Here is a 24,365-nt window from a genome sequence, read left to right as displayed (position 1 = left end):
AGCAGTAGTGTAGTCAGTTCTGGATGGACCTGAGCCGCAAAGTGGGTGAACACCAAATTTTCCCCATGCCCACAACCACCCCCCCCCCTCACTCTCTACGTCCTCCAACTCCTTAAACACCTGGTACCTCAACTCTTTAGATTATTCCTGTGTAGAGGGACTACATCTGCCCCTCTCCAGCCCCCTGGAACCACTCCCAACTCTGAAGATGCATTGAAAAGATTAGATAGTGGAGCCACCTGATGGATCCCATCCAGCCCCTCTGGTACTGGTACCAGAGAAGCAAATTTTTAGCTGTGCACCTCTAAACCCCTGGGTATAAGTATGCCTGACAGAGAGTTCAGGGAAAGGACCTGCCAGACTAACAGCTGCAGAGGTTTTCAAGTTTTATTTAAAATTTGATTCTGTTGCTTATCAGGATTTCTAAGCAAGAAAATAAGGGGATAAAATAAAGATCAATAAAATACCAATGATTTATGGCATAATCATTTAAAAACAATATTTAAAACAAATGGCTTAATTAACATATGATGAGCAAAACTTAACTAACATGAAACAAAAGCTAAATGGGAGGAAATACAATAGAAATAGTCAAGGACAACAAAAAAGGAAAATAGAAAAGGTCGAGGGTTGCTGAAAATTGTTTCTTATGGAAGTTTAAAAGAAAGAAAATTCCAGATTTAAGTTTTGAATGCTGCTTTGAATAAATGAGTCTTGAGAAGACCTTTAAAGCGGTCTCAGCTTTTTTTCTTCTCTCAAAAGAATGGGTAGCATGTTCCAATGCTGCAATGGCTGCCAGTAGAAGCACGAGTAATATTTAAATTCTCTTGTATTTACTTTAAGCTGGTTTGGGGACTGACTCCTACCTACCTTCTATCTCATTTTGTGCTATACAGCCTGTCACCACCTAGTCTCTGGCTGAGCGGTTTTCCAATGCTAGGCAGTGACACCCTTCTAACACCTGGCGTGTTCCCCTTTAAAGTAGGGCTTCCTTGCAAGCAGAATGTCCCTGGTTCAACTGAAGTGTGTTTCATACAACAGTCCAAGAAACTGAATGGCTTAAATAAAAGTTATAAACTTTATTCAGGCGTCTGGCCTCACCAACACAGAATGATACTGGTTTCAGTGCTGGCATGCAGATTTGAACAAAAATAAAGATTCTTCACAAACTCAAAATATAATTCTTCCTGCTCTGTACTTTACCCCAAGTGTCACATAGTCCCAGTGTTTCTCATCACCAGAGCTTACTCTTGGAACAGGCATTCAGCCCTCACAGTCCTAAAAGAGCTTCCAATTCCAACAGACTTGTTAAAGCAAGTTATATGCCATAATTCTTCAAGTTAGCATTGCAGTTAACCAGCATGGCAAATGGAGCAGGTCTTAAGTTAATCTCACCTAGTTCCTAAGGCACACAGGAATAATTGTGCTTCACAGTTTACTTAAGATGTTCAGTTAACAGATACAAGCAGGCACGGAGGTTGCTAATATGACACCAGAGTCTTCTAGCTGTTTCTTCACTCAGGGTTTGAATGAGCAGAGCTACAGCTGAAGCAACATACATTACTGTTATGGTTTACACAGGCACACTTTCAGGGACCAACTTCTGTCCTACCAATTCACAGTTTCCAAAAGGAGATAGACACGGGAAGTGAAAACCCCCTTCTCCCAAGACTCACAGACGCTATGAAATCTCCATCAGTTCAGGCTGGATCTCAGAAGGAGTATAACTGGCTTCTATCATCATAGGCTCAGGCAAACATGGATCTACAGGAAGGTTTCTAACCTGGTCCTCCTCCATGTCCCAGTCATTCACTGCCAGTGGTTCTGACTGCTTCCCAGTCAACACAGACACCCATAGCGCTTCTTCCTCCGTTCTGAGGCTCCTCCTCGTTCTGGCTTCCGTTCCTCTGCCTGCTTCCCCTCCTCTCAAGCTCATTTCAGAGTCTCAGTTTAAGCTGAGGGAAGAAACCACTCCCCTTTACCTGCAGGGGTGTAAGTTTCCTTCCCTCTGCTTGAATTGCTCCCTGCTGTTCTGCTTTCTGTCCCACAGTATCTGGAAACCAGTAAGGCCAAACTTTAATGTCTGACTTAAGGACCTTATCAGGGAAGTTACAGCTTTCTGGTCCTACTTCCCTTTCTCCCTCTGAGTCCACAGGATAGTCAGCTGACTTACTTGGTTCGCCCTCCTGCATCTGGGCTTGTAACTCTTACCAAATCTCTCCGTGACAAGCCTCAGGGTTGCAGGATTGTCACAAGCCCTACGAGGATAATAAGGAATTTCAATTTATTTGCCTACCCAAAGATCACTGGCTGTAGATACTGGTCTTTTTTGGATAGGATGCTTGCATTTCAAGCAAATAAACAACAGTCCTGATTGGATAATTATATCAGTGGAGCCATGCTGTCTTATGGCGCATTTAGAAAAGAAATTAATTATTTGATAAATTCATTTCTTAACTGAAGTTTTATTCATAACAAAAATTTTACACTGTCTATACTTTAGGTAACATGTACTTTTACTACTAATATTTTGTATTTCGCTGATTGTCCAGTTCTCTTCTGTGTAAACCACCTAGAAATCATTTGATTGTGGCAGTATAGAAGAATAAAGTTATGTTATGTAGGGGCCACTACTGAGAAAATGTGACTCTGTGTGGCAAATCCCATCTTTTGTATGTCCTTACCCAGTGCATGTCCTCGTATGTGATGAAAAAGAATGATGCGTTCTCCTGGTGCCTCAACCAGCTCTTCACATGCTGAAACCAGGATCCATAATGTACTGGAAGAGGAAACGAGAGACAAGAGTCTGAGCAGTACTGGAGCAGCTCCTCTCATATCGACTAACTTTGGAGAAGACAGGGAGGTTTTTTGAGAGCGATTGGCTGAGACAGTGATGGTTTATAAGCTACCTTTCATGGACTAGATCAGTGTGTCACAAACTTTGCAAAGCCACAGCACACGAAATGTGGTGGCTGTGCCTCGAGGTCATCCAGAAGTGCACAGATGTCAACGCGATGATGTAATGCACATCATTGCGTCAATGTCTGCGCATGTGTGAAGGCTCTCCAGACAGGGCCCTGAGCTGCCACTAGGGGGTGCTGGAAGGTAAGAGATGTGGAGAGAAAGAGAGGCACTGGTGTCAGTTGACTACAAGATGTGCCTCTTGCCACAAGAGGCACATCTTGTGGGCAGTAGGCCAGCGCCTCTCCACCCCCTGACGTCTCACAGCACACCTAGACGCAGAAAACCTAGGAGGGACTTCGTGGGACTGTTGGATGATCAAGGAACAAAAGGGGCACTCAGGGAGGATAGGCCAGGAACAAAAGGGGCACTCAGGGAGGATAGGCCATAACCGAGAGACTGAATGAATTCTTTGCTCCAGTCTTTACTGCAGAAGATGTAAGTGATCTACCTGAGTGGAGTAAAACAGGTACAAGTGGATTGATTTTTCAGTCCATCAAAAATTACAAAGACTAGGGGATACTCTACTACTACTATTAATTATTTCTATAGCGCTACCAGACACATGCAGCACCGCACAGAGTCACAAAGAATAAGAAAGCAGTTCCTGCTCGAAAGAGCTTACAATCTAAACAGGCAAGACAAACAAACAGGATGTCTTGGATACAGTTAAGGGGACCGGTCAATCAGTGGGCTGGGTTGGAGGTCAGAGGAGTAGGATTAAGGATTGAAGGCTAAATAGAAAAGATGGGGTTTCAGTCTGCTTTTAAACAAGGGAAGGGGCTTGGCGGACAAACTCAGGTAATTTATTCCAGGCATAGGGTGCAGCTAGATGAAAGAACGAAATCTGGAATTGGCAGTGGAGGAGAAGGGTAATGTTAAAGAGTGACTTATCTGAGGAACGGAGTTCTCTGGGAGGTGTATAAGGAGAGAGAAGAAAGGAGAGAGATTGAGGGGCAGCAGAATGAACACACTTGTAGGTCAGCAATAAGATCTTGAACTGTATGCGATGGCAGATAGGAAGCCAGTGAAGTGACTTAAGGAGAGGGGTGACATGAGCATACAGGTTGGTAGAAGAGTTGTGCAGCAGAGTTTTGCACAGATGCAAGGGGGAGAGGGAACACTGCAGGATACCAGTTAGGAGTAGATTACAGTAATCTAAGATTGAGGTTATGAAAGCTTGGATAAGGGTCCAGGTAGTATGCTCAAAGAGAAAGGGGCGAATTTTGGTGATCTTGAAGATATAGAAGTGATAGGTCTTAGCAGCTTGTTGGATATGTGTAGAAAATGAGAGGTCAGAATCGAAGACCACTCCTAGAGGTTGTGAGCAGAGGAGACTGGAACATTAACAGTATTATTTTCCGAGATGGAGAAAGGAGGAGGAGGAGCAGCTCAGTCTTGGACATATTTAGTTTCAGATGACAGCAGGACATCCAGGCAGCAATGTCAGCCAAACAAGCAGAGACTTTTTCTTGGACATTTGGTGAAATTTCAGGTGTAGAGAGGTAGAGCTGGGAGTCATCAGCATATAGGTGATACTGGAAGCCTTGGGAGATCAGGGCACCGAGGGAAGAGGTAGAGAGAGAGAAGAGAAGAGGTCCTAAGACAGAACCCTGGGGTACACCAATCACTAGTGGGGTAGCAGCAGAAGAGGACCCACCAACACACACACTACATCAATGAAACTGCAGGGAAATACTTTTTAAAAACCAATAGGAGGAAATATTTTTTCACTCAGTTAAGCTCTGGAACGTATTGCTAGAGGTTGTGGTAAAAACGGATAGCGTAGCTGGTTTTAAGAAAGTGTTGGACAAATTTCTGTAGGAAAAGTCCATAGTCTAGACATGGGGGAAGCCTCTGCTTGCCCTGGATCAGTAGCATGCAATGTTGCCACCCTTGGGTTTTGGCCAGGTACTAGTGATCTGATTGGCCACTGTGAGAATGGGCTACTGTGCTTGATGGACCATTGGTCTGACACAGATATCTCAAGTAGCCTGGTGGGTGGGCTAGTGAGCCATAGAAAGGAGTAGCAAGTCCCATAAGCCACTCTTAACCACTACATTTATGGTGGAAAATGTGAGCCCATCAAAAAAAAACCAAAACCCTGCTCTACTACCATATAGTTGCCACCTGCAGCCCTAAGGGTTAATGGGGTTGTAGACAGGTGGGTTTTGGGGGGCTCGCCATAACCTATAAAGGAATTTTAGTGAGATGTTCATCTAGCACCCTTTATGTGAAATTCACAGCAGTGCCCTCTAAGGTGCCCCTCTGTTCTGTTGCCATATCTGGGTGGCCAGTCCATTACAAGATTGGCCCGTTCCACATCCAAATGATCTTGTTCTGGACATTTGGGACTTAGATTAAATTTTGGTCGAAAATGTGGTATAAAGATGGATGACCTAGTGGTCTGGGTGTCCCAATGGCCTGAAAATCCAGATAGAGGATTTAAAAAAAACAAACAAACTATTTCTAGATGTGTAGTGGTTTGCCTTTCGAAAAGAGTATTTTCTTACTGCTGATTTTGGACGTCTAGCGCCATATATCCAAATCAGACAGACGTATGTTTTGAAAATGCCACTCCATGGGCTATGGCTGATACACTACATTTATATACAGTGAAGTTTATTTGTTTGTTGTGGTTTTGATGCTCATTAACTTTTCTTGAGCATGCATTTCTCACAACAGAAGATCCAGGTCTCCTTTTGATCCCATGGCTGGAAAACACTGAGTAAAAGAACTTTAAACAGAGACTTTAGGCAAATCTTTGGAATTTCTCCATTTTGAGTCTTTCATGAAATTCAGCCTGACAACCCCACTTGCATTAAGGAGGATGAATTACTTATGGGCCTAGTTGCTGGTAAAACACGTGGAGGGGCATAATCAAGGCCAATTTGAGTGTATGGTGCTAGACGCCCAAAGTCGGCAGTGGGAAAATGCCCATTTTTGAAAAATACGTCTAGAATATATATATAGAGAGAGAGAGAGATGATTTTTGAAAATAAAATAAAAATATATATCTCATCAGTCCAGACCACCAGGACTTCTATACCCAAACGCACAGAACAAGACTATTTGGATATGGGAGGGGCAAATCTTGTAATGGGCTGGGCACTTTACAGGGCACTGCTGTGAACTTCACAAAAAGGGTGCCCCATAAACATCTCACCAGAACTCCCTGATAGGTTATGGCGAATCCCCCAAAACCCACTATTCCCACCATATCCACCTGTCTACAACCCCAATAGCCCTTATGGCTGCAGGTGGCACCTAAATGGCAGTAGAGTAGGGTTTTGGTGGGTGCACATGTTCCACCATTAATGTAGTGGTTAGAGTGGCTTATGGGCCTGGGTCCTCCTCTCTATGGTTCACACCCATCAGGCTATTTAAGACATCTGTGCAGCTCTACTAGGCTTTCCTATACCAGGTGCTGATGTTCTGGAGAAAGTTATGTATGTTTTTTTATTCTGATCTTTGAGGGGGTGCGAGGAGGTTAGTGAACACTAGGGGAGTATGTGTGAGTCTTTACTTTCTCTCTGCAGTGGTTATCTGGTCACTTTGGATACCTTTTTGGCACTTTTGCCTGTTTTTACATAGTAGATGACGGCAGATAAAGACCCGAATGGTCCATCCAGTCTGCCCAATCTGATTCAATTTAAATTATTATTATTTTTTTTTCTTCTTAGCTATTTCTGGGCGAGAATCCAAAGCTTTACCCGGTACTGTGCTTGGGTTCCAACTGCCGAAATCTCTTAAGACTTACTCCAGCCCATCTACACCCTCCCAGCCATTCAAGCCCTCCCCTGCCCATCCTCCTCCAAACGGCCATGCACAGACACAGACCGTACAAGTCTGCCCATCTTCTAATTCAGTGTTCTTCAACCTTTTTACACCTATGGACCGGTGAAAATAAAAGAATAATTTTGGGGACCGGCAAACTACTAAGACTGAAATAAAAAACCCCATCTCCGCCCCATCCCCACAGCTCAATCCCTGTGAACTCAGCCCCCCTTACCATCCCAGGTCAGCCATGTGCAGCGTGCAAGAGCCACTGTGCGCAGTCCCAGCAAACAAGTGCAGCTGGCGCTGAAGATAAGGACCAGCCAAGCCAGAAGGAAGATGAACACACACTTGTAGGGGACACTAATTCTTCACAGACCGGCAGGAAATCTTTGTGGACCGGCACCGGTCCATGGACAGGTGGTTGAAGAACCCTGATCTAATTCACAACGTTTAAGTTTCATCCAGAATGTCTAGTAAAATATTCGATTATCCCTGCTGGATGACAAAGTCTAGGTCGGCCCCCATCTCGCCCACATATTGTCTTAACCACTCTTCCAGATATGCCCCCTTTCAGCTCTGGGCACACAGCATTCAAAGGTATATAAAGTCCATGGCATGTCCAGAAAGTTGGTTTGATTATCGGCACTTGGGCGACCTGTCTTTTAGGACGTCCAAGTGCTGATTTGGGCGGGTCTTTAGACGTGTTTAAGTTTTGATTATGAGCACCATAAGTAACAGGGGACTTAGAACAGCCCTGCATTTCATGATCATATGCAGTCTGGCCCAACCCATCCACCCCAGGCCCTGTTCCAGTCTAAAAAAAATGTCAAATCCAGAGCACGCAGACCGGCCCTCTTGGAAGGAACGAAGAGTGGTAGTCATTGGTGACTCCATGCTAAGGGGCACTGAGGGACCAATTTGCAGGCCTAATTTGCAGTCAAGAGAGGTCTGCTGTCTCCCTGGAGCCAGGATCCAGGATATTACCACTAGCCTAGACAAAATTCTAAAACCTAATGATCATTTTCCCATGTTTCTCATCCATGTAGGCACAAACGACACTGCTTGAATGCCACAGAGAACATCCCCAGAGACTTTGGAGCGCTGGGAAAGAAGTTGAAGCAGATAGGAGCACAGATGGTCTTTTCATCAATTCTTCCAGTAAGAAACAAAGGCAGAGCTAGAGAAGAGCGTATTCAACGGACTAACGAATGGCTCCGAGAATGGTGCATAGAAATGAACTTTGGATTCCTAAACCACGGCGAGACGCTCCAGGGACTACAAGGACCAGACGGACTCCACCTAACCAGAAGAGGTAGAAACGTATTTGGACATCGATTGGCCCGCCTACTCCATAGGGCTTTAAACTAGGTAAGTTGGGGGAGGGTACATACTTATATCCCAGAGCAGTAAGAAACCACCCTGAGGAGGCAAGTCGCACTTACACTACCAAGTCTAAGGTAAGTACCAATGATATCCACAATAATTTAGGGAGAAATATCACTGATAATTTAGGAGCCACACTAGCTCGTAAAGGAATCTCTTCACAGATATGGAGGGCTATGTATGTTAATGCACACAGCTTGGGCAATAAAATTCTAGCATTAGAGACTGAGATAATAAACACCGATCTTGACGTGATAGCGATATCCGAAACCTGGTTCACGGAATCGCATGGGTGGGATATGGTTATACCAGGGTACAACCTACTTCGTTGCGACCGAGAGGGTAAATTGGGAGGAGGAGTAGCGCTATACACAGAGGGAATCCCTCTGGGTGAACCTGGCCAGAGGGAATGAAAAATGCCTATACCTTGGGGTGATATATAGACCTCCCAGGCAACAGGAGGACAAAGACATGGAATTAATCGAGGACATAGAGAACATCACACTGCGTGGGGACACAGTAATGCTAGGAGACTTCAACATGCCAGATGCAGATTGGAACACACTCTCCGCGACTACGGGTAACAGCAAAAGAATATTAACCTCCATAAAGGGTGCATGTCTCAAGCAATTGGTATTGGAGCCCACCAGGGACCAGGCGTTACTAGACCTAGTTCTCACCAACGGAGATAGCGTCACGGAAGTCTCAGTAGGAGACACACTGGCCTCCAGCGACCATAATATGGTATGGCTCAACCTCAAGAAAGGTTTCCCTAAGACAAACACAGCAACAAGGGTTCTCAACTTTAGAGGCACAGACTTCAACCGCATGGGAGATTTTGTCCATCAGGAGCTACATAATCAAGCAATATCTGACAATGTGGAGGATATGTGGTCGTCTCTGAAGTCCATCCTACACGAAGCAACAGACCGATACATAAAGACAGTAAGTAAACGCAGGAGAAACAAAAGACCCCAATGGTTCAGTAAAGAAATTTCAGACCTAGTTAAACAGAAAAAAGACGCATTTATCACCTACAAACATTTAGGCAGAGAGGGGGCGAAAGAGGACTATCTAGACAGATCTAAAGCTGTCAAAACAGCAGTCAGAGAAGCCAAACTCCGAATGGAGGAAGAGCTAGCACGGAAAATTAAGAAAGGGGATAAATCTTTCTTCAGCTATATTAGTGACAGAAAAAGAAACAAAGATGGGATAGTACGCCTGAAGCAATCGGACGGTAACTTTGCGGAATCAGATTCTGAGAAGGCAGAACTACTAAACAAATATTTCTGTTCAGTGTTCACCCGCGAAGCGCCGGGAGCTGGTCCACAGCTGCAGACGGGAGATAACCAGAAAGACCCGTTTCAAGATTTCGAATTTACGCCCAGTAGCGTCTATGACGAACTATCAAGACTCAAAGTAAACAAAGTCATAGGACCGGATAACCTACACCCCAGAATGCTCAGGGAGTTAAGGGAAGTCCTGGCAGAACCATTATCTGTTCTTTTCAATCTTTCCCTAAGCACAGGAAGGGTCCCCTTGGACTGGAAAACCGCCAACGTAATCCCACTCCACAAAAAGGGCTGCAGGACAGAGACAGCAAACTACAGACCAGTGAGTCTCACGTCTATAGTGTGTAAACTCATGGAAACACTGATCAAACAGAATCTTGACACAATCCTAGACGAAGAAAAACTGCTTGATCCACACCAACACGGGTTCACCCAGGGTAGATCATAGAAACATAGAAAGATGACGGCAGAAAAGGGCTATAGATCCTGCCAAAAGGGCTATAGATCCTGCCAATCTAATCTGATTAGCTTTTTTGACTGGGTTACTAGACAACTGGACGCCGGAGAGTCACTGGACGTGGTATATTTGGACTTCAGTAAAGCATTTGATAGCGTCCCTCATCGAAGATTACTGAACAAGCTGAAATCGATAGGATTAGGAGCAGTGTTCCCGCTAAGCTGCGTTGGCCTGCGCTCGCGCACAAAATATTACATCGCAGCGCAAAGTTTCTCTTCACAGCGCACACACGCGTCGGTAAGGTAAGGGGACGCATTGGGGGGATTGCACTTCCCCACAATTGCCATGCTTCGGTTCCTCTTCTTCCTTCCTTCCTTCCTCCCCCTCCCCTCCCCCCCCCGCGGGACCCTGCGGCACCATCAACTCTTACTCCCTCTAATGTCGGCCCTGCAGCTCCAGACTTCCTCGCACCTTCTCCCCTCCCCCTTTGGATCGCTATTATTTTAAATGTTATAGCCGCGGAGCTGTATCCATCAGTGGAGATGTCTAACCTCGGCCTGCCCCGGAACTCTTACTGCAACAGTGACTTCCTGTTCCTGCCTAGACGGGCGTCTGCTGCAGTAAGAGTTCCGGGGCAGGCCGAGGTTAGACATCTCCACTGATGGATACAGCTCCGCGGCTATAACATTTAAAATAATAGCGATCCATAGGGGGAGGGGAGAAGGTGCGAGGAAGTCTGGAGCTGCAGGGCCGACATTAGAGGGAGTAAGAGTTGATGGTGCCGCAGGGTCCCGCGGGGGGGGGGGAGGAAGGAAGGAAGAAGAGGAACCGAAGCATGGCAATTGTGGGGAAGTGCAGAGCTGCAGGGAAGAGTGTTGCGGTACCCAGCTGGAGGGAGAAGGAAGATGAGGGAGGGAATTAAAGGAGATGCCAGGGCTTGGAGCGTAGGAGGAAGGTATGCCAGTCTAAGGGAAAAGGAAGGGGGAGATGTGAGAGCATGGAGGGGGAGCGAAAGATGGAAGAAAAGGAAAGGAGAGAGATGCCAGAGAATCAGGGAAGGGGAGATACCAGACTATGAGGAGAGGTGTGGGAGAGGGAAGGCGAGGAGAGAGATGCCAGACCAATGGGGTGAAAGGAGAGATGGAAGGGGGAGGCATACAGTTTCTGGAAGGGGCATAGAAGGAGAGAAGATGCCATATAGGGGAAGAGAGACGGCAGACAGTGGATGGAAGGAAGAGAGTTACAAGAAGATGAGGAAAGGAGAAACCACAGAAGACAAAGGTAGAAAAAAATTTCTATTTATTTATTGCTTTAGGAGACATGTGTCACTGTTTCTGTGAAGCATTGTATGCAGAGTCCAGCTTCTTGCTGGTTCAATTTAACCTTTGTCTATGTATTTTTATTTTATCCCCCCTTTTACAAAACTGTGAAGCGTTTTTAGCACCAGCCTTGGTGGTAGCAGCTCTGATGCTCAGAATTTTATGAGCATCAGAGCTGTTACCTCCGTAGCTAAAATCCACACTACAGTTTTGTAAAAGAGGGAGGGGTTAGTTTGTGATTACATATTCCTTACTAGGCGAAGGTGTTTTCTGTGTTCTGTGTGTTCGAAAGACATGGTTTTCTGTTAGGATTGACGGTGTAGGATTGATCTGTGCTGGTCTGGCTTGTTTAGTTTTACAATGGGTGTATTGATGTACTGCTCACTGCAATATGTAAGATGCTGCCTTTTCCTAGGTACTCATGTGTGACGTGTGGTTTGTTACTAAAAATCATGTTTTTCTTACAGATGGGGGGGGGTGCCAAAAAATGATGGGCCCCGGATGTTACATATGCTAGGTACGCCACTGTATGTAAAGATACCAGAAAGCTGGCGTAGCAAAAACTTCTAAGTTTTGAGTATTTAACCCTCCCACAATCTCACGGGCACTCGTTTCAAGTTTATTGAGATTTTGATTTAAACGCAATATCAAATATTTTCAATGCGTATAACAAAAATAAATTTGGGGAAATAAATAAAACCATTTGAACCAGTGTTCCCGCTAAGCTGTGCTGGCGTGCGCTGGCGCACAAAATATTACATCGCAGCGCACACGTTTCTCGTCACAGCGCACGATCGGAAGAGGCGTACGGCAGATGGCAGGGCGGCGAGAGGAGAATCGGGCGAGTTGGCTCATAACTTGCTGGCGCCCGATATTTTTGGCTCACGGTGAAAAAAGTTTGCTCACAACACCCGCCCGCTTAGAGGGAACACTGATTAGGAGACACTCTAACTACATGGGTTGGGGATTGGCTGAGCGGTAGACTTCAGAAGGTGGTGGTGAACGGTACCCCATCCGAAGCATCGGATGTGATCAGTGGAGTGCCGCAGGGCTCGGTCCTGGGCCCGATTCTATTTAACTTATTCATAAGAGATATGACGCAAGGACTTAGAGGAAGGGTATCACTGTTCGCCGAAGATGCCAAACTTTGCAACATAGTAGGCAAAAGCTTATTACCTGATAATATGACACACGACCTACTGTTGCTGGAACAATGGTCAACTACTTGGCAGCTAGGCTTCAATGCTAAAAAATGCAAGATAATGCACCTGGGTAAGAGAAACCCGCGTAGAACTTATGTACTAAATGGTGAGACCTTGGTTAGGACCACGGCGGAACGCGACCTAGGGGTGATCATTAGTGAGGACATGAAGGTTGCCAATCAAGTGGAGAAGGCTTCCTCCAGGGCAAGACAAATGATGGGGTGTATCCGCAGAGGTTTCGTTAGCAGGAGATCTGAAGTTATAATGCCGTTGTAAAGAGCCATGGTGAGGCCTCACTTGGAGTACTGTGTTCAGTTTTGGAGACCACACTACCGAAAGGACGTGCTGAGGATCGAGTCGGTTCAGCGAACGGCCACCAGGATGGTCTTGGGGCTCAAGGATCTCACGTATGAAGAAAGATTTAAAAAATTGCGGCTGTACTCACTTGAGGAAAGAAGAGAACGGGGAGATATGATTGAAACGTATAAGTACATCACGGGACGTGTCGAGTCAGAAGATGATATCTTCTGGCTCATGGGACCCTCGACCACCAGAGGGCATCCGCTGAAAATCAGGGGAGGGAAGTTTCATGGCGACTCCAGGAAGTACTTCTTCACCGAAAGAGTAGTGGATCATTGGAACAGACTCCCACTCCAGGTGATAAAGGCCGGCAGCGTGACGGATTTTAAGAGAAAATGGGATACTCACGTGGGATCTTTAAGGGAGTAAATTCAGGGGAGGGGATACTTGGAATGGGCAGACTTGGTGGGCTATAGCCCTTTTCTGCTGCTTTTTTCTATGTTTCTATTTTCAACCTGATCATACAAAACATGTTTAAAGAGTCCCTGATGGTGGCTGAATGTTCTCTGCAAAGTCAAAAATCATTAGGGGAGGCTGAGAAAGATTTGTGTAAGCATAACCATTTATCGGGCTCTTCCCAAGAGAATAAGAAATATACAAAAGCAGAACAATGATAAAAATAAGACAGAGTTCATACAAACAGCTATTCCCTTTTCTGCGCTTATTCTGTCTCCTCTCACCCTGTGCTTAGACTTCATTCTCCTGTCTTCTGTTCATGTGCTGAATCTCTCTGGACTAGGTAAGCAGAATGCACCCAGCATATGGGGACCACCTCCTGTCATACTGGGTCTTGAGCATATGCTCATCTTGCTTCAATTCCTCTCAAGTTTATTTTATTTAAAATTTCTGCCTAATTAAGCCTTCTAGGCGGTTTACAAAAAACACCAAAACAATGCGCCAATTAAAATACAATATGAACAAAGACAACCAGGGAAAATGGGGAAGAAGGGTTGGAACTACAATTGATAGAAAGAAAGAGAACATGGATGTGAAGTTGGCTGCCGCTTTGGTCTCCAGAGGACAACTGCTAAAATGGCCAGTGATCTGTCATAAGGCATACAGGGACAGACTTAAACATCTCAATATGTAAAGGAAAGGCAGCAGAGGGAAGATATTAAATTCCTACATGGCTTAAATAAATGCACATGAGGCAAGTCTCTTTAAATTGAAAGGAAGCTCTGGAATGAGGGGCATAGGATGAAGGCGAAAGGGGACAGATTCAAGAGTAATCTGAGGAAAGATTTCTTCCTGGAAAGGATGACGATTTTGTGGAACGGTCCCTCGATGGAGGTGGTTGGAGCTGAATCGGAATTAAATACATTCCTTCCTCTAAGGGAGAGGAAGGGATAGTAAATGGCATGGATGGCAGATTGGATAGTCTGTATGGTCTTTATCTGCCTTCATTTTTCTATATTTCTAGGCATATGTCCCATCCTAAGTCTCAGAAAGGACCCTCATACCCACCCCTTCCTTCCTCTTCCTCCATCCAGTTACATTATGCAGAAAAGTTGGTAACCCTAAGTCACAGATCCATCCAAACTGATATTTGTAGCTCTGATAATGCATTTCAGCCTCTGGGAGAGGCCTGAGAAACCAACCTTTGCCATTCAGGAATCTGTCCAAGAAGTCCCCAAAGGTCCCTGGCTCTGGCAGAAACTTTGCAAACTTGTGGAAGTGGTAATAAGAAACAGCCACATCTTTAGGATTGCGGGCCATGTAAATCACCTGGGAAACAAGAGAGCCAAAGAAATATTAAGATTGGCCGACATAGTAGACAGAAAGACATTTATAGATTCAGTAATACGTATTCCCCACAGCTTTCTGCAATTCTCCATTCTGTTGTCGTACTTGAAAGAGCATAACCATCTACATATTTTTTTTAAATTTCAAGCATTTTTCAGCTCCCCAGGGTCACTCACTAGAGCAGAAGCAGACTAGTACCTAATGATCGTGGAGAAGCAGGTTTTATTTGCACTAAGATCTTCTGATCCCCTGTAAGACTTTCTTTGTTTTGCAGTCATTGAGTGGATGGTAAGGGAGCCTGTGCAGCTCATATTCCAACCCCTGTGACTGTAATTTGGACACTTTTCCCAGTATTCTTCACACCCCTTTATCCAATGTTTTCTGGAAGCTGTAGGGCTCTTCCATTTCGCAATTGGTTAGAAAGTTACAGGTCAATATTCAAAGGACTTATGCATTTAGGAGTCGAGAGACAAAACAATTTAACTAGTTAAATTGTGCTAAGTGGGTCAGGAGAGATATTCAATTATATTTAACCAACACTGCTGCAGAATATTCATTCTGACCCACTGTAGGGGTGCCAAGTGCTCAGAGGTGGAGGTGGGCAGAGCTGAGAATTATGTGGACACTGGTGATACCTTCAGATCTAATTAGGCAAGCAATGGTAGCCTCGGAAGCACCATCCCCCTTACGAGGACCCGCCAAGAGGACAAATAGATGATTCGACTTCCGGAAAACCTGAGGTCGCTGAACATAAGAGCAAAGGACCCTACAGACATCCAATTTGCGCAACTGCCTCTGTTCTGAGGAACCCTGCCAACTACCCAAGAACGGGAGGACCAGGCACTGGTTGACATGAAACAGCAAGACCACCCTTGGCAGAAAGGAAGAAACAGGCCGCAGTACAACCCGCTCCCTAAAAAACTCCAGGAAGGGAGGCCTACAAGAGAAAGCCTGCAAATGAGAGGGGACATGATAGTAGATAAAGACAGGTTGTTCACCCTCTCCAAGGTAGAACGAGAGGGCACTCTCTAAAGTTAAAAGGGGATAGATTCCATACAAACGTAAGGAAATTCTTCACCCAGAGAGTGGTAGAAAATTGGAATGCTCTTCGAGGCTGTTATAGGGGAAAACACCCTCCAGGGATTCAAGACAAAGTTAGATAAGTTCCTGCTGAACCAGAACGTACACAGGTAAGGCTAGTCTCATTTAGGGCACTGGTCTTTGACCTAAGAGCCACCGCATGAGTGGACTCCTGGGCACGATGGACCACTGGTCTGACCCAGCAGCGGAAATTCTTATGTTCTTATACTGTTTTAATAGCAACACCAGCTTTGTCCAGTTAGTAATGCAGACTTGGCCCCGAATAGTGGGCATATCCAGATAACTTTCAAGGCACCACCAAAGACCCAGAGCCTGCTGAGTGCGTGCGTAGACTTAATCATGTGACTGCTACATTCATGTATGAAAGTGACAGGAGTCTATAATCTTCGGGCCTGACATTCAGCCATCGGTGCTCAGTGTTTTGCTGACCATGTCCGGAAATTCAATGCTGGGTCGTGTCTGGGCTCTGGCACTGAATCTCTGGGTTTCCAGAGCCAGTGACTGACCTTTACTACTACTGCTACTATTCTTTCAGTGATGTCCAACCCTTGGATACTCTGTAGGCCCATCCTCGCCATGCTTCCTTGTTTTCCACGGCTTCTTTCAATTGCTTGATGTTCATTCCCATGCCATTCTTGATGGTATCCAGCCAATGGGCCTTTGGTCTCCCCTGATTCCTTTTCCCACTGACCATTCCACGTTTCACCTCCTTTTCTAGTGAATTCCCTCTCATCACATGTGCAAAATAAGTCAGTTTCTGTCTGGTAATCTTGCTTTCCAGGGACAATAGTCCTTTTAAGGACTGTAATGGAACTTCGCTCCTTGCATTTCTTATTCATTTTAATCTTTTCTACAAAGTGCTAGATTATTTATTTTATGTTCTCCTCCCTTCTGTTTTGATCCTTCTCCCTCTCTTTTTCATTACACAAATGTATTTCTACCCTTTTTCATTTTGTTTCGGTAAGTTAATGTTCGTCTATGTGTTTGATTGTCTGTTTAATAATTATAATTTGTTTTTAATTTATGCTTTTCTACTCTTTGTTTTTATATATTATGTAAAACCGCTTTGAATTTTGATAAGGCGGTATATCAAATTTTTAAATAAACCTGAAACCTGACAACTCTGGGTTTCTATGATCAAGACAAGGAAAACAGTGGAAACGGACAATGGACAATCCACAGAAGCCAGTAGGATAAAATAATGCTTGTTTATTTCAGTCCAAGATATACAGTAAAGTGGACCTGACACAATACTGTGTTTTGGCGAACCAAACCGCCTGCATCAGGGGTCACTGTATTTTAGGACTCAAATGAATATAACATCACAATGATGAGATTTCAATCTTTTCACTCCATGCCCAAAATCCAACTGCTAGGAGAACGACTCCAGACAACCAGAAAATTATGTTGTAGCTGAACATAAGAGCAATAAAAAAAACAAAAACATAAGAGTAGGTATTTCTAACAGCAGCTGACTTCTGTGGTAGAATATCGATAGAAAGCAAAATTTTGATCGTCCTCAACAGGGCATGGAGTGAAAAGATTTAAATCTCATCATTGTGAGATAGATGACAGGAGCCTGTGAGAGAATTTTACAGGTTGTGAGACTTATTCCTACATGTTGCTGAAGTCACGGGCTTGTGCAAACTGGTTTCAGTTCAGATGCTGAGATGCTAATGTGCGGCATGTGAGTGTGTGGATTTCTTGCTGTGAAGTCTCTCAAGGACACCAACCAGTGCTGGAAAGTCAGCAAGACACTCCATCATCCAGGAACCTAAGAACTGATAAAGTGATGCTGTACCTGTGTGAAGAATGTAAACTTCAAGAAGAAGAAAGTTCTAGAAGCTATGCCTGTCCAGGGCCCCCCAGGGAAGAATAGAGGCGTGGACTAGGAGAGGGTTAGATAGGCATTTGGTTTATCCAATAGGGTGGTACATAATAGCTAGGGGAAGGTCTTGCAAGAAAAAGATACTTTCTGTATAAAACCCCCATGCTGTGGCAGAGTTTCCTTAGAGAGACTGCGCCATGCCTACAGAAAAAATACTGGTACTGTTCGTATGAGGTTTTTTCTCTCCATTGTATATGTCCAAACTGATTTATTTCTGATTTATTGCTGCTATAATACTAATTACTAAGTTATTTGCTTTGGAATATACAATGTAATCTTGTTGTTTTTTATTTTTATTTTTGGGTTTTCTTTTCCTTCACAACGTATCTCCGGTGAGGTAAAGTAAGCAGCCTTTCACTTCAATTGTGATGTTATATTCATTTGAGTCCTAAAATACAGTGACCCCCGGTGCAGGCAGTTTGGCTCACCGAAACACAGTACTGTGTCGGATCCACTTTACTGTATATCTTGGACTGAAATAAACAAGCATTATTTTATCCTGCTTGTTCCTGTGGATTGTCCATTGTCCGTTCCCACTGTTTTCCTCGACTGCTTTACTTTTGTAGGTTCATGTCCTGTTGGATTTCTGGTGGTGTTTATATCATCAAGAACACCTTTGTTGGTGATCCTAGCTGTCCATGGGATTCGTAGAAGTCTCCAGCACCACAGCTCAAAGGCATTGATTTTTCTTCTATCTGCTTTCATGAGTGTCCATGTCTCACAGCCACATGTTGCGATTGGGAACAATGGCAGTGATCAGTGTTTGTTTGATGGTGACTGAGACGTCCTTGCATTTTTATATTTGGTCCATGCTCACCATGGCTGCACACCCCAGTGCTAATGGACGCTTGATCTCTGTTGTCGAACCACCACTGTGATCAATGAGGGACCCAAGAAAAATAAAGCTATCAACCAGTTCTATTTCTTCATTGTTGATCTTTATGGACTTTCTTGTTGGCAGTAGTGATGATTATGGTCGTCTTGATGTTCAGGTAAAGTCCCATCTTCTCATTTTCTTCTTTTAGCTTCAGGATCAACTTCTTGAGGTCCTTTTCACTCTCTGCAAGCAGAGTGCTGATGATTCTTCTGCCTATTTTCATTCCAACACTGGAATCATCTAAGTCCAGCTTCCATATGTTTACTTCTGCATAGAGGTTGAAAAGAAAAGGAGAGAGGATGCATCCTTGTCTTGAACCCTTTTTGATCTTGAGCCATTCTGTATCTCCATACCTGGTTCGCACTGTAGCTTCTTGATCGTAGTAGAGCAATCTGATTAACCTGATCAGGTGTACAGGTACTCCTACTTCACTCAGTACTTTCCAAAGATGACTTTTAAGAGGTCCTATTTTCTCAGTTACCCTGGCTGATTAAGTGCTGAATAGAAACATGATGGCAGATAAAGGCCAATGGCCCATCTAGTCTGCCCATCCGCAGTAACCATTCTCTTCTCTCTCCAAGAGATCCCACGTGCCTATCCCCGGCCCTTTTGAATTCAGACACAGTCTCTGTCTCCACCACTTCTACCAGGAGATTTTTCCATGTATCTTCCATCCTTTCTGTATATCAGAATTTAACCAGCCAAGTGCCAACTCTGCCCCCTGGAACGCCCCCAAAAGAGTTGATCTTGAGCTCAGTGCATACAGACAGTTTCTGCAGTACTAAACAGTTAATTGGCATAGAAAGTTAGCGGATAGCCCCAAACAAACAATTTAACCAGCCAGGAGCTATTTCTGACTAGTTAAATTGCTTTGAAGTTTATTAGTTATTTATATACTGCCTATCAAAGGAGGTTGTCTAAGCGGTTTTACATTCAGATACTCCAGCATTTTTCCCGGTGAGCTCACAATCTACCTAACGTACCTGGAGCAATGGAGGGTTAAGTGACTTACCCAGGGTCACAAGGTACTGAGGCTGTAGCTCTAACCAGAGAAGAGCGACTAAGATGGTTAAGGGGCTGGAGGAGCTGCCGTACAGCGAAAGATTAAAGAAACTGGGCCTCTTCTCTCTCAAACAGAGGAGATTGAGCGGGGACATGATCAAAACATTCAAGGTACTGAAGGGAATAGACTTAGTAGATAAGGACAGGTTGTTCACCCTCTCCAAGGTAGGGAGAACAAGAGGGCACTCTCTAAAGTTGAAAGGGAATAGATTCCGTACAAACGTAAGTTCTTCTTCACCCAGAGAGTGGTGGAAAACTGGAACGCTCTTCCAGAGGCTGTTATAGGGGAAAACACCCTCCAAGGACTCAAGACAAAGTTAGACAAGTTTCTGTTGAACAAGAATGTGCGCTGGTAGGGCTAGTCTCAGTTAGGATGCTAGTCTTAGACCAGAGGGCCGCCACGTGAGCGGACTGCTGGGCATGATGGACCACTGGTCTGACTCAGCAGTGGCAATTCTTATGTTCTTATGTTCTTAGGAATAATATGCTATCCCTGAATATCAACAAATCCCAAAGTATTCTATTTCCTTGGAAAGATGGTCTATCTTTAACCACACCTATTCAGATAAACAACATTCCCCTACAACAGGTCTCGAGCATTAAAATCCTTGGAGTTATCCTAAACCAAAAACTATCTATCAGATAAGCCATGTAGTAAAGAACTGTTTCTATAAATTACATATGATTAGATCTCTGGCAAAGGTTCTTGAACCATCTGCTCTTAATATTCTTATTCTCTCTCTCGTTATATCAAAACTGGATTATTGTAATTGATTACTTAAAGGTGTTTCTCAGAAACAAGGTGACTACAAGTAATTCAAAATACTGCAATAAAAATCATAATGAATTCTAAGAAATGTGACCATGTAACACCGCTTCTGAAACATCCTCACTGGTTGCCAATTCCTCATGGCATAAGCACATAAGCATGGCCTCTGCCGAGTCAGACCATAGGTCCATCATGCCCAGCAGTCCGCTCCCGCGGCGGCCCCCCAGGTCAATGACCTGTAGTGATCTATTACTCAAGAGCATTTTGTCTTGTATAGTAACCCTCTAATTGTACCCCTGGATTCCCTTACCCTTCAGGAATTCGTCCAATCCCTTTTTGAAACCCAAAACCGTACTCTGCTCAACCACCCCCTCTGGAAGCGCATTCCAGGTGTCCACCACCCTCTGGGTGAAGAAGAACTTCCTAGCATTTGTTCTAAACCTATCTCCCTTCAATTTTTTTGAGTGTCCTCTAGTTCTTGTAGCCCCCGCCAGTCTGAAGAATCTGTCTCTCTCTACCTTCACTATACCCTTCATGATCTTATAAGTTTCTATCATATCCCCTCTAAGTCTCCTCTTTTCCATCTCTTATAAAATTGCCCTTTTATCATTCAAGATTCAACACACAAACCATCCTACTCATATTTTCTTAGACAGACTATTAACATCCTCACTCCCTTCCAAGAGCCTTATGTTCAAGTAACCAAAATCTTCTTTCAGTACCCTCATTAATTAGCACTAGACGTAATGAAATTTTCTCAATCACTGCACCCCAATTATGGTACTCACTCCCAGCTCATCTTAGAGAAGAATCCTGACTAGATAGATTTAAGAGTTCCTTAAAAACCTCTCTTTAAGGACGCATTTGAATCATAAAATCATTAGTCTTAGCTTATCTAAACAGTACAACGTTTAATCCTTAACCCTCCTCTACTTAAGAACATAAGAACTGCCGCTGCTGGGTCAGACCAGTGGTCCTTCGTGCCCAGCAGTCCGCTCACATGGCGGCTCACATGGCGGCCCTTAGGTCGAAGACCAGTGCACTATTTTAGTCTAGCCTTACTTGCGTATGTTCTGTTCCAGTAGGAACTTATCAAACCTTGTCTTGAATCCCTTGAAACTTCCCTATCTGTCCAACAGACTCACAATCTAACTAAAGCATCTTTGTAAATAATTAGTTACATACAATTAGATATCACAGTGGCCCTTAGTAGGTGCTGGTTGTGGAGAATTGAGGGAGGCGAGGATATGGGGAAGTTATACAAGCAAGATTCTTCAATTGGTGGAAAGTTAATTTATTTCACCAGTGGGCTTGATTTTGGAAGCGCTGTCTTTGCATTGTTGTGACCAGGAGTGAGCACTATTTCCAGCTGCTTCAATGCAAAAATTAATTTATTGCACAATTTCATAATCCTCAGTGTTCAGGTACTGCAGATGACCAGCCCACGCAGTAAATTATTCTGTGGCAAAATACGATTATTGTGCCACTGCTTAATCACTATTCGTTAGTCATGTAAACCTTATCTTCATTAGAATTCATGCTTGCCAGAATATGACAAAACGATCCAAATACATTACTTAGGGGCCATATTACTAATCTACATAAAGTAGATTTACTGCTTGGCAGACAGTAATGCAGACCCATGCTACTGTCTCATACATTTCAAATGCTGAAATAGAGCGAGAGAGTGGCTGTGGCGCTGTGAAAAAGAGGGGGGTCTTACCTTGAGACAGCGAAAACGAAACATGTGAATTGTCGGTGGAATGAGCTCCCTTACCAACTGGAAATAAGCTAAATTTTTGCACTTTATGCACTAATACATTGCATAAATAGAGATAATAAAAATATACAAAATGTACTTATTTAGAAAATATAAAAGAGTAAAAATAAAATAAATTTAAATGGATCAGTGATGATCTGATTTAAAACCTCTCTAGCGTCAATGAAACTATGATTGCTATTTGTGTCCCACAATCTTCCACCATAGTTATCTTTCCTTAAACACTGTAGTTCCCCTCTTATCCCCTCTTCTGAAAAAAGCCGATCTCGACCCTACCTTACCATCGAACTACCGCCCCCTAGCAAATATCCCTCTTCTAACTAAACTGCTAGAGACCATAGTCGCTACTCAGCTCTCCTCTTACCTAGAGAGATTCTCCATTCTCCAACACTACCAAAACGGATTCAGATCCAACTTCAGCACCGAGTCCCTCCTAGTTTCCCTAATTTCAAAGGTGCAACAACTACACTCCCGAAACAAATTCGCTGTTCTGCTACAATTCGATCTCTATGCGGCTTTTGACGTCATCCACCATGACATACTAATCTACCAACTTTCTGAGATAGGAATAGACTCCATCGTCCTAAAATGGTTCTCAAGCTTCCTTCGCTCTCGTTCCTACATCGTCAACACAAATGGTTCCAGGTCCACTCCGTGGACTCCATCTTGCGGTGTCCCACAGGGTTCTCCCCTATCCCCTATTCTCTTCAACATTTATCTGACCTCTCTGAAGCTCCTCAAACTTTCCCCCCTTGAAACAATCTACACATATGCTGACGACATCCTTATCCTCCTTGAAACAGACCAGAACCTCACAAACCTCCATGAGAACATTACTTCATGCATAATGAGACTTCACACCTGGTCCCTCTCGGTACAGATGAAATTAAATGAATCAAAAACAAAATTACTCTGGCTCAGCCCAAAATTAGAATACCTGCCCACCCTCTTCACACTACCCACAGGATCCGCTCTGCATCTTGAGTTCTCTAGCAAGGTCCTCGGCATCATTATTGACTCTTCTCTCTCCCTCAACGATCACCTCAATTCCCTGGCAAAATCTTGCTTTTTCAGCCTCCACATGCTGAGGAAAGTAAGATCCTACTTTCGCCAAAAACATTTCGCCATCCTTGTCCAATCCATCATCCTCTCTAAACTCGACTACTATAATGCCATTTATTTATGCCTAACAAAAAAAAGTCTTCAAAGACTCCAGCTTATCCAGAATACTGCGGCCAGGCTGATCTTTGCAAAACGCAAATTTGACCATGTCTCCCCACTCCTAACCAACCTTCACTGGCTCCCGGTGATTCCCAGAATTCATTTCAAATGCTCCTGCCTGGCTTTCAAGATCATTCACGGCATCCTCCCTCTCCTAATCCCACTATCCTTTAACGCCTCGAGGCCTGCTACCACCAGATCCACCCACAGAAACTATCCTTCCCCTCTCTACACAGTATTCTCTACGCAGGCAAACTGGGAAAATCCCTTCTCTTCAAAATCACGGGCCTTTGGAATGAGCTCACTACCCCGCTGCGGAACCTGGGCTCCCTCCAATTATTCCGCAAACAACTGAAAACCTGGCTTTTCTCTAACATATAACTTTATTTCCCTGCTTATATTCCCTCTATTTATATGCTCCTGTAATTCTCTCTCCTTTCTCTTCTTATATTTTTAAGCTTTGTAAACCATGCCAAGCTCCACTTCCGTGAAGAAGATGCGGTATATAAACTTAAGGCTTAGTTTAGTTTAGTTTAGTTTAGTTCCACCATATTCCTATTTGTTTGTTGCTCTTTGTTTTGTTCGTATTTTTAACTCTTGCATCCCCTAATTTTATTATGTACATCGCTGAGAAATTTTTATAAGCATTTTAATCAAATTTTAAATAAACTTGAAACTTGTAGGTTGCATTGTATAATATTTTCTTATTACTGTTTTTGTTTATACAAAGCAGTAATAAATCCACCCCAAACCCCTTAGTAAAGTAATGGTGCTTAAAGTTAGGTACTAAGAGGATTTTTTCCCATTTTCCATTCCCGTCAGTTAGTGCAGCCCATCAGAACTCACCTTTGCTTTGGAGTTCTTAAGTGCAGGGGCCAGAATGTCATAGGGGAGATGGGTGGTGATAATCCGCAGCCCCCCATTTTCCTGCACCGTCTCCCTGAAGTAGGTGTGCTCCAGCCAGGGCGCTCGTACCCAGTTGGGGACAGTTTCAGCAACCAGTGAGTCTCCCTTACTGCAAATGAGAGTCAAGATCTCCTGCATCCAGACAGTGCCTGGGGAAGAAAGAGAGGGGGGGGTTTCTAAAAAAATGTTGAACACAAGAAACTAGAGAGAGTAAAGACAGTTCCATAGGAGCTGCCTCTGCTTCCACAAGCACAGACAGATGAA

The 24,365-nt window shown here is 44.1% G+C and overlaps 1 protein-coding gene across 1 annotated transcript in view; it reads right to left on the bottom strand.

Annotated features, from left to right (window-relative positions):
- Nucleotides 1–24,365, bottom strand: part of LOC117358708 (sulfotransferase 2B1-like) — a 47,129-nt gene that overhangs the window by 22,247 nt on the left and 517 nt on the right. Inside the window, exons 2-4 of the mRNA XM_033940259.1 lie at nt 24,042–24,250; nt 14,353–14,479; nt 2,685–2,779 (exon numbers count right to left, since the gene is read on the bottom strand). Of these exons, the coding sequence (XP_033796150.1) occupies nt 2,685–2,779; nt 14,353–14,479; nt 24,042–24,250 (431 nt within the window). The remainder of the gene's footprint in view (nt 1–2,684; nt 2,780–14,352; nt 14,480–24,041; nt 24,251–24,365) is intronic.

The sequence above is a fragment of the Geotrypetes seraphini genome, chromosome 4, assembly GCF_902459505.1.
Source record: "Geotrypetes seraphini chromosome 4, aGeoSer1.1, whole genome shotgun sequence".
In the NCBI taxonomy this organism is placed as follows: domain Eukaryota; kingdom Metazoa; phylum Chordata; class Amphibia; order Gymnophiona; family Dermophiidae; genus Geotrypetes; species Geotrypetes seraphini.
The sequence above is the reverse complement of the archived record's forward strand: the minus strand, read 5'-3'. Positions and strand labels throughout refer to the sequence as shown.